Source organism: Leuresthes tenuis, unplaced genomic scaffold (assembly GCF_036924035.1).
Source record: "Leuresthes tenuis unplaced genomic scaffold, fLeuTen1.0.hap1 SCAF_7, whole genome shotgun sequence".
In the NCBI taxonomy this organism is placed as follows: Eukaryota; Metazoa; Chordata; class Actinopteri; order Atheriniformes; family Atherinopsidae; genus Leuresthes; species Leuresthes tenuis.
The window spans coordinates 12,378,030-12,389,421 of record NW_027325361.1 but is presented as its reverse complement, the minus strand read 5'-3'; the positions used below and the strand labels follow the sequence as shown (position 1 = coordinate 12,389,421).

Genomic DNA, 11,392 nt, shown 5'->3' with positions numbered 1-11,392 from the left:
ATGTCTTTTTTTTTTCCCAGGTGGACAGAGTAAGAAGAGCAAAGAAATAAAATTCAGAATGATCCATTTCGTACCTGATATTGTGCAAACAGGCTTACAGTTACCCCACCAGGGCATGTAGGGGGGCTTCAGAGAAACAGCTAATTGGGATTATTAGTACCAACAGTTACATGAACTATGAAAAGCTCAGGTGCTCTTACTTGTGTTTAATTTCACAAAAAACTATAAATAATCACGTGATCCTGATATAAGTGGCCTAAAACACTGGGCATTATAATAAATGCCCACCCAACCTCAGAAACATAAAATCAACAAGAAATGCTGATTGTTTTTGGCTGGACAAGTCTTTGGTAAATGCACGTCCACCGAGAGGTGGCTTATTCAGCAGTTAACTTTGTGAATGCAGCCTGTGAGGTACAGCACAATGCGAGGAAACAGTTCAGACATGACATACTGACGCACTTTGAGCCAGGTGGCAATATCACCCTGAGCCGTGCTGGAGCTGTCCAGCTGTAAGAGAAGGAAGCTGTTGCTTTCTCTCAAAACAAAAGTGTGGACAAACACTAAAAGGAAGGAACTTACAGATGTGGGGAGTGATCAAATAGAATAGTTTAACTGAAAGTTTATCACTAATTAGATTTTGTTAGCCCAATTCTTTCATTGGAAGCCCAATAGCAAGCTGGAGGAATGTTAAGTTAAACAAAGTATTTATTAGTGGTCACATGTAAAGTATATTGCAGGGCTGGACTCGGAGTGACAGAGCTCTAGCAGGAAATCTAGCCCTGATATCCGGGAAGCAATTCATATTTATATTCAGCTTAATCTCATAGGTTGTACTTATACTTGACAGAGTGTAATTGGCCAGTTTTTAGTGGCATGAGCAGGCCAGCCACTGTCCTCATCGTGTTCTTTGGATGTGATAAACAGCATGTGAGTGCTGTTTAAGGCGTATATCTAATGTACCAGACCTATCTAACCCAATAGAGATGCTTTGTCTGACCCAGTTGTTTTGTCTCACTATATCATCCTAAAGTCTTGGACCATTCAAGGACATACATTGCGTTTGTATGAGTAGAGTGGAAAAGTACCAGCTAGGAACATAGGTTATTTAGTAAAATATAGAATATGAATACATAATGTCTAAGAACAAAGCCAATTATAATTTATAAGGTCTTTCTTAGATGGTCTTTGTTGGCATCCATTTCAAGATGGCGATAACATACCCATTTTCTAAAACAGTGAGGGCAGGAACAACTGATGTCATCGGAATCTCTGGCAGCCACTTCAGCTCTTTTTATCAGTGGACAGCCATGTGCACGACTGATAAAAGGTGCTACAGACCAAGAAGAGACATTTCAGTATCTGCCTTCCAAACCTCCGTTTCCTCTTGTCCGGACCTTTTGAATAGATGAATCACCCACCCCCACGACTGCACTTTGTTGTAAACACTCGCACACACAGTGCATCAAAGTCAGGGGAAAAAAAGGAAGACATGTTACTTTGTAACGTAAATGGTAATATTAACGGTGAAAGAGGTCCCTCATCAAATAGACTCAAGTCTAAAGCTTATTTTAATTCACTTTTTTTACATTATTGACCTTCTCAGGAATGTCCTCACAAACCCCTCATTAACCTTTAGATTGAAAACACTTAGTTTCACTGTGTGTACATTAGAACATGCTTTGGAGGTCACACTTATGCCTGTTTGAGTGTGTCTATATGGGATAAAGAAGAATCAGTGTTACAAAACAGCTGCATTATTTTAAGACAGTGAAACACTAACTTTCCTCTGTGGGGGGATTTATCTGTGGGCGACAGTGTTCCTTGATTTGAGCTTGACGGTCCATTTTTAACTCTGAAGTAAGAAGTTGACGAGATACTCTTAACTCAAGGTACTTGTCCTGGGGCTTTGTTGGATGGTGTTTGCTCTGCAGTCATGGGACAGTAGATGTTCCAGTTTTCTACTGATTTAAGTACTTTCACAGTTTCTACACTCTTCTCTGTGTTGCTCTGTGTCAGAGGCGGGGGATTTTTAGCAGGTGAAGATCTGACAAATCACCAAGTACCCATTTCCCATGTGAGAGGTGGAGGGGAGACTCACAACAACTGTCAGGTACCACAAGGTGTTTTCCGTCATCCGGCCCAGGGTGAGCAGCCCATCGTAGCTTGGTTTATACAGTGAGAGGAAAGGATGCCGCATTAGAAGTGAAAGTAGTTTCGATGGTGCATATTTGACTTTTGAAAAAGCAGGTCGACAGAACAGCTCATTGACGATGATGAAGGCCATAAGTGCTGCTTGAATGCTCCAAAAGACAAATAGACGTCACATTTCTCGAACCTGTCAAAATAAAATATTTCAGGGTGCCGATTACATTGGGTGAACACACTGGATTTCCAAAAATAACAAAGTAAATCATTAAAATCTATCATATGACTTAGCAAGTGAAACACTCAAGTAGGTCCAAATTAGTCATGCATCTGAAAAAAAAAAAACAGGAAGTTGTGTCAGCACAAAAAAAATCTTTCTGGAAACTGTCATCAGCAAAATCACCCATCCATCCACAAGAGTGTGTACTGAACTTTCAGAGGACAGGTTGGTTAAAGTATTGAGGAGATTGGTGTTTGCCTACGGCTCAAAGGGGGGCATTCATAGCACAGCCTCCCCACACCTTCTTTGTTCTTTCTGCATTTTTAGGGGTTGACACTCCTCAGTTGATAGCTGAGTGGAAAAAATGGGGAGGACAAACCCCCTCTCGCTACCTTGTGTTAAGCTGTAAATTCTTTCACGGTGACTAAAGAGTTTACAGCCACTGAAAAGAGGAGGAAGACCATTTTTTTTAGAGGCTCCACTCAGTCCGTTGACAAAGTTTAAACAGACCAAAAGTGATCCTCCTCCCCAAGTCTCTCAGGTGAGGTTTTTCACCCAAACTTATGGTGTGAAAAAGTAATGGAGGATATTTCAGTTGCCGTTTACCTCGTGTCACTTAACTGTTAGCCCGTTTCTTTCATTGGAAGCCCAAGAAACATTTCATATTTATATTCAGCTTTATCTCACAGAGGTTCTACTTACACTTGACAGAGTATAATTGGCCAGAGTATAATTGGTTTTCAGTGGCATGAGCAGGCTTACTACTGTCTTTGTCATGTTCTTTGGATGTGATAAACAACATGTGTGTGTGTGAGCGTTGTTTTTGGCGTGTATCTAATGTACCAGATCTATCGGCTCTAATGGTGACGCTTTATCTGACCCAGTTATTTTGTCCCGTTATGTTATCCTAAAGTCTTGGACATGCATTGTGCAGTATGAGCAGAGTGGACAAAATAGGAACATAGATTGTTTAGTGACATACGGAATATGAATACATAATGTCCAAGAAAAAAATTCAATTATGACAGAAAGATGAGGTGCTGGGATGTCCTTCGCCGCTTCACTCCTCTGCAGAACTTGCAGAGGCCAAATCTACAAAGAGATAGAAAAAAAAAAATCGAAACGGGGAAAAAACACAGCCTGCAGGCAACAGGATGCACATGTGCCTGAGAAGGATGGCGGGTTGGATCCAGGAAATGGAGAGAGAAGGAGAGGAAGGAGAGATTTTGAATCACAGCTGTGGTCACATTGAAACATTCTTGTTTTGAAGCAGAGAGAGACATTTTGTTCCTCTTTCCCCAGACCATGCTGAAGCAGATGGGTACATTTTACCACAGCAAGGCTTCTGTTGAGTTGTGGTAGTAACGGCTGTGCTTTCAGCATTTCAGCCGTCACAGTGCTTATTTTGTTTCTCTGATGAAGAGACTGTAATGGGAAAAAAAACTGATAATGATCCACACTAAATTGAGCTAACATTTCACTTTTGTGAGATCTTGTTGTGCTATCATTATTGACACAATGGCCGCTAAAGGTTAGAAAGATGATAAAACCTGTGCAGTTTGTTTTGTCATGACTCATTAACACGAGGCCTTCTGGTTGACGTCAGTAATACTGGAAACGAATACACCTTAGAAAATCATTGCCATTCTGCAGGGCGATATCATAGACTACAAGTTTAACCACAAAAACAATTTCACCTTCTCGTGTTTCATCCCTACAGTGCAAATAGAAAGGACCGTCCTCTTATCATGCTATCAGATCTGCTTGCATGTTTCCTTGTATCCTGTCTTTAAAACACTCATTTTGATTTAAAGATTTTTTACTGACTGAGTATTATTTGGCTGTAGCCCGCTGAATGGGGTAGAATGCAGCACACAACAATTAACATTTAATGCCACCCATTGGTATTTGATGTGGTTTACCTGTTCAATTCAAGTTAAAAAGCAGTCATAACTGGATGCTTGCTGAAATTATGGGCTGCTTTTTAGAGCAGATCATCACTCCACATCTTCCACCAGGACCAAATTAGTATTTTACCATTTCAATAAAACCAATATATATATATATATTTATTTTAATACAAAGCTATTTATCAAAAAATTAAGCTTGTGCAAGAAAGCCCAGGTCTCATCCTGTAACAAACACTTGCATGCGCTATTAGATTTTTGTTTTGGTTACATTACACTTTTATTTGTTTTTTTAACATGATCTGTATCAGTTAGTCAGTGATAGTGGTGATGATATACTTCACAAAATCACAAACTTGTGCTATTTAATCCCACCCAAACCCAAGTCTAAACCAATAAAATTTGAACCAAATCCAAAATCACTGGGTGAGATTAAACGTTCAGTATTTACTGGTGTCTGGTTCTTCCTCGCAGAAGCCAGGGATACTTGAACAGATCTTAGAAGAAGGGACCTATCCTGTTTTTCTGCTGAAGTCCAACACTACTCCCGCTGCAGCCATAAGTAACAACTCAGCCCTCCCAGCACATAAAGATCTGAGGACATAATGAATGCTAAGGATTGAATATATAACCTTAAAGACAGGTTTGAAACCTACAAACATGGAAATATCCTCTGTACTTAATGAAGGATTTTCCGTTTTCTTTTTTCCTCATGACCCTAAACTCTCTAAGCAGACTTTCAGGTCACAGTGACATTTCGGTTGTGTCTTCTGTGCTGATATATGTTTGAACATATATGTTGTTTGCATGCAAACGTTACTGCCCGTACCTGTCTGCACCTTGGAAGCAGTCTCTGCATCTTTTGCTCCAGTATAATGACAATAAAGACTTTCTGTTGTGTTCTTCCTATTTCTGCGCTCACATATTTTATTTTCCCAGTAGAGCTGTTAAACTTGACATGCTTGTTTTATGTACAGACTAAAGGAGCAGAGAGAGAGTATTGATGATGGTTTAGTATAAGCCAAAGTACAATTAATGTAATTGGCAGACTCTTTTAATTGACTGAGTCTAACAGATGATAGATCAAAACACCATAATTGGGGACAAAACTGAGACAAATCTGTCTTTGTGGTGCATCAAATACCTTTTCAATGACACATTTAATGAAAATAAAGATTTTCTGCAGAGTAAAAGACTTGGTTTTTTTCTGACATTCATCCTCAACTTTTAGACCTTAAAGCCACAGGTACGTCAGTCATTTCCAGTCAGTTCTAAATGGGACAAATTGACCTCAGTCAAGCGGCAGAGAAATCCCACTGCTGACACAAGTAGCATGCATCGCAGTTACAAGTGCTTTGGCAAAATTAGCTGTAACCATTTTAAGATGAGAGCAAAAAAAGAAAATGTTTCAGGGTCTGAAAAACCTTTGGTACGCACATTCACTTAAATTAAATATGCTGCATCAGTAAAAGACCTGGATTACATCCAACCTTTGTAGGATCTAAGAGGAATACAGTATGAATACAAAGCCTTAAGAACACAGTCAGTCTATCATAAATAGTAAGTTTTGAAGCAGAACCCCTTTTCCGGTCATTGGGTTGGACTGGCCAAAAGAAATAAGGATTTTTACAATACTTCACAACCCAAAAAAGTAATTTCTGGGTGGAAATCTGTGGGCTATTTTCAGTTATCCATTTAATATACAGGGTACAGACACTTACCTCTGAGTAGATGGGAATGTTGGCTATTACAGTCAGAAATTCAAGGTAAATTCTTGGTTTTCTTAATGATGTAAGGTGAGGACGACAAGGGCTTTGTAGGCTTAAACTCGCACAGCCTCACTGTTCATTTACCATCCATATCCTGTTCTACATGTTGGCTACGTAACCGAGCCTTTAAAAGCGGCTCAGCAGTGCTCTGCAGAGATCACAGCGCGCATCTGAGCCACAGTCAACAGGAACCTTTCAAAGCGCACCTCACTGAAACTTCCTGCATCAAGACTGATTCGACTGATTGGAAAGGAATACTGTGACATTTTTCTCTTGAAGCCAAAGGCACATGAAGTGAAACTGTCCCACTTTTCAGGTCTCAGTTATTTGAACTTTCTCGGTTTAACCGTCACTCAGCCACGTCAAAAGCAGAAGAGATATGGTGTAAGTTGCATTTTCTCTTTTTTCCCCCCTCTTCTATATTTCGTACTTTCTTCCTTACTTTCTGCCGCGTTTCATCATTTCAGCATGATAACATTGTCAACTTCAAATTATTTGCCGATATGCCGTCTAGAAGTCTCTCAAATTTATTTATAGAAGAGGAGGAACATCCCACGTATAAACAATCCGATAAAAGAAAAACAAGGGGACAATTTGCGGAAAATCCCAAGGTGATGTTGTCGGTCTCTAATGCAGTTTTAATAGCGCACAAAGTACAGATTATTTTAGACTGTCATGTAACGGTGTGCCCTGCCATGGTTTAAAGACAATCATACTAGAAAACTCCAGTGAATTATCCTCGTCACCACGTGCACCTGTCTCATATTTAAAGATTAAATTAAAGATGAAGTTTTGTTCATTTTCGATTTGTTATTATTTTCCAACTATGTCTTCCTGAACTAAAGACGTGTTTTAACTTGTTGGGGGTTAAGAGGGACTCCCTCCGAGGCATTGGGGCCCCTATGGGTTTGTCGTGAATGAAACGAGCCCTGGCATGACATGATGGAAATATCTAGAAATCCGTGGTACGTTTCACTTCTTCTGCCAGAAGCCACTGATTATTCCTTATTAACGAACGTGTTAATGTGCTCCAATTGTATTACTGTGAAGTGCAATAAAGAAAAGACACAACCTTAGATACATTTTCTCTGGTTATAAAACAACACACACCTCTAGGGAACATTTTTCCATGAGGAAACTGAAAAAATGTGTCCATCTTTACATGTCTGGCTGGTTGTTTCGCATGAGGAGAATTCTTAAATGGTGTACAGTTTTGGCCATTTTTTTTTTTCAAACTTCACTTATAACCTACAAAGATCTTAACACAAAAGCTCAATGTTTTATACTTCTTAAATTCTTAGCATGTTGTTTTTAAACATGAACTCCATCAATAATTTAATCTTTAGCTTTCTTTTTTTATTTTTTATTAATAATTTCCTGATCTGACTCATTTTCTTATCTTTGTCCTCCTGTAGAATGACCAACAGAGATCGATGGAGAGTGTATAAGACGGTGAGTGTCGTGTTCTTCATGGCTGTGGTGGCGCTGGCCGTTGTCCAGAGGGGGAGCATCAACATGGGGCCTCCCTTTGAACTTGAACGGCAGGCTCGCATGCATGCTTCTCAAGGAGTGGAGCCCAAAGGAGCTCTGCAGGAGAAAACGAGCTCGTACTTGGGGAAAGAACGCTTCTGGAAGTTTGGCAGGCGGCAGCAACAGCCCAAAGGGAGGCCCACGACGCAGAAACCCAGAGTCACCACAAACAGCAGCCCCGGTACCTGGGATGTGAGCAGCTCCAACTGTAGCGCCAACCTAAACCTCTCAAGCCTGCCGTGGTTCAACAGCCTGGAGAACAACTTCAAGCAGTTTATGCTGTATCGACACTGCCGTTTTTTCCCCATGCTCCTCAACCACCCAGAGAAGTGCGCAGGGGACATATATTTACTCATGGTGATTAAATCAGTGGCCACCCAGCATGACCGCAGGGAGGTCATCCGAAAAACCTGGGGCAAAGAGCAGATGGTGAATGGCAAGAGGATAAAGACCCTCTTCCTTCTTGGCAAGCCCTCCAATGAAGCGGAAAGAGCGAACCATCAGAAACTCGTTGAGTATGAAGACTATATCTTTGGGGATATCCTACAGTGGGACTTCTTAGATAGTTTTTTCAATCTGACACTCAAAGAGACCCACTTCCTTAAGTGGTTCCACACTTACTGCCCCGGTGTGCGCTACGTCTTCAAGGGGGACGATGACGTCTTTGTCAGTGTGGAGAACATATTTGAGTTTCTACAAAGCAGCAGCCATGACAAGAACCTGTTTGTGGGGGATGTTATTTTCAAGGCTAAACCCATTCGTAAAAAGGAAAACAAATATTATATCCCTCAGGCTTTGTATAATAAGACATACTACCCTCCGTATGCAGGTGGTGGAGGTTTTCTGATGGATGGGGCGCTGGTTAGAAGGCTTCACTGGGCCGCAGAAACCCTGGAGCTCTACCCCATCGACGATGTCTTCTTGGGAATGTGTCTGGAGGTGCTACAGGTCACACCTATAAAACACAATGCCTTTAAGACATTTGGCTTGGTGAAAAATAAGAAAAGTAAGATGAACCGAGAACCTTGTTTCTTTAAAGATATGATCGTGGTGCACAAGTTGTTACCATCAGACCTCATGCACATGTGGAACCTGGTCAACAGTGACCTGGCCTGCTCAAAGAAAGTGGAACTCCTATAGCTTTTAGAGAGCGCCTTGTAAGGACAGCACCAACGAGCTGAGCCTTACCTCACTGGATGCCAAAAGAAAGTGCAGCACAATGCAGGAGAGTTCAAAGTGGACTTCCCGGTAAGCTCTCCTTTATGCGGAGAGACACCAAGACAATCCGTGGTCTTGCTGATTTTGAGCAGCAACGCAAGTTTTAGAGGAATAAACTCAAAAGTAAATTATGGTAAGCTTTTCTAAAAAAATGTTTTTAGAATTGTGTATTTATATGGAGATTTTTAAAAACCTACACTGTCAGACAGTAACTAAGAGGCGCTGCTGTGTCAATGGGCACACCGAGGATGACAGTCCCTTGTTCTGCAGCTAAAGGTATTTTGTTCTGTTATTTAATATTATGTTGTGGGCTCTGTTGGAAATGTACAACCTCCACATCTCCTTCTCTATGGTCAGGGAGCGTCCCTCTCCTTTGATATGGTGGAGGGATTTCGTTGAATTAAAGCAAACCCTTGATGTTGTAATCTGTGTCAAAGTCACCTCTGGTAATGACCCCATTAATGTGACCACATTTAAATTTCTAAAGTCAATCTTATTTTAAAAGGACAGGTAATGAATAATCCGAATAATGTTTTTATTTGATGTAACATATTTAAGCACATGCTTTCAGTTTGGACGTGTTCTGCACTGCTTCCCTTTGAAGCAGAATGGCATGCTGCGATAACTAAAAATGGTTTCAAGTCAGAGAAAAAGATCAAACTCTCTACCTCACTGATTTGGGCAAAATATTTTAAATATCAGTGGCCACTTTTTTATTTTACACATATGTTGTTTTGCTGTCATATCATTTTCCTGAAATGAAACCCAAGTCACTTTTTTTCTGAGGTCCTTGCACTCGTCATTTTGAAACATGATTGACAGGCTTGATCTGGACATCTACTGCATGTGTACTACTGGAACTTTTACGCTTGTTACGCGCACGTTGTCTGTGGATTTGAATGTCCTGATATCTACTTGACATGAATTTGATAAAGGGTTTGCAATGATGCTGTGAACTAAAACTTTTGCTGGTACGAGTGTGTGACATGTTAATTTAATTATTTCCCCCAATAAAAGGGGGCAAAAGCGGGGATTTTGCATTGTAATTTAACGCTAGTGATAAACCTGTTCATGGAACATTACATAATTAAAAGTTTAATGGGCATAGTGGTTGATGGTTGTGTCTAAACGATGTAAATGTATGTAAAAATCAACGTGTACATAGGATCTCATTTGTAAATAAACAGCTTGACAATACAGTTGTCTTTGAAGATCTGTCCTAGATTGACTGTTTTTGTGTTGATGCTTATCGGCATCCAACATCGATGTGAAAATCCTGATCGGGTCATCCAACAAAAGTGTTAAGTGTTGACACGGCAGTATCAGTTACACAACTAAACAGGCAGAAGAACTTATACGATTGAACGAACACTAAAAGCGTAATAGTGCACTCCAAACATTATATTAGATGGGTTTTTTTAACAGTCTGTTTGATACAAAGCTGTGTGAGATTGAAAAACTGTGTCTTTCACAATTGATGTGTTATGTTAATATGGATTATGCTATTAGACAACATTTCTGTTGCAAAACTAACAGCTGTGAAAAGAAACATCATGATCAATGCAGCACAACACTTTGTGGGCTCACTGTCTATCATGCTCAAGCAACTTCACATACAGCTGAATCAGTATGATATTTCACACCCGTTTATGTGAGACGTCCCCATCGAATAATGTGCCATTTCATTCCTTAAATTACACATGAATTGCCGAGGCTGATACTGGCAATAGTACAGTGAAGATATTGTAGGGGGCTTTAAGTTGGTCACATAAGACAGAGAGGACATAGGAAAACAAAAGAAATTCTTTTCTCGTGTTCTTTACAATCTCCTTCAGGGCCCAAGACAACAGAGTATTGTGAAACTGGATCTTCTATAAAGTGTGGTTCTCTCAGGTGCTCTTGCTAGAACAGAAGCATACCGTAAGGTTTATCTCTTTCAACTGCCCTCTTTGTTGCGCATATAGTTGAAGAGATTGCACGTCAAGCCTGTGAGCTGAATTGTTTGTATTGTTGAGTAGTTGTATCATTTATCAGTGTGGTTTGATGGATACGACCTTTAAAAGAATATTTCTATTATTTACTGTGTTTCTATTGAAATCTAAGATTGGCAAAATTATCTCACAAAGCAGAACAGGTAAGTAGCTTATGTAACAACAGTTATCCTTTCATAAAGATTTCATTGGTAGCTTAGTTTGTACTTTCCCTGAGGTTTAAGGCTCATATAATGGTGACATAGAGATGGGGGTTGGTAGGAAGACACAACTCTGTGTACAAAGAAACAAAAGTTTCACTGTTTCTGTGTGAGAGAGAACCAAATCTCACTTCAATGTAAAGTATTGGCTGCGACTTGTCACAGCTTGCAAAAGGTTTTTTTGTTTTAAGACCCTTCTCAATTATTGTGTGGCACAAATATCACACAAGGGTTATAATTCCTAGGTCAAGGAAACTATCAAAACTTGCTGCATAGGTGGTTTTAGAATGCTTTGTGACACTCTTCTCTGTCTCGCTTTTTACCACGGGCACATGTTTTTGAAATGTGGACAGAATGTGGCGCCGCGTTGACTTCACTTAAAAAGAAAAAAAAAAGAAAGGCTATCTGG

The 11,392-nt window shown here is 40.1% G+C and overlaps 1 protein-coding gene across 2 annotated transcripts; it reads left to right on the top strand.

Annotated features, from left to right (window-relative positions):
- Window positions 1–6,208: 6,208 nt before the first annotated feature.
- On the top strand, window positions 6,209–9,989 carry b3gnt7 (UDP-GlcNAc:betaGal beta-1,3-N-acetylglucosaminyltransferase 7). 2 transcript variants are annotated; one of them, XM_072389350.1, is made up of 2 exons: window positions 6,209–6,360; window positions 7,460–9,989. In XM_072389350.1, exon 2 carries the CDS (start codon window positions 7,461–7,463, stop codon window positions 8,712–8,714), a length of 1,254 nt encoding a protein of 417 aa, XP_072245451.1. In that variant the 5' UTR covers window positions 6,209–6,360; window position 7,460; the 3' UTR covers window positions 8,715–9,989. The 2 variants fall into 2 exon arrangements, with proteins under 2 accessions (XP_072245451.1, XP_072245450.1); XM_072389349.1 differs by having other exon boundaries at window positions 6,209–6,428.
- Window positions 9,990–11,392: the final 1,403 nt, after the last annotated feature.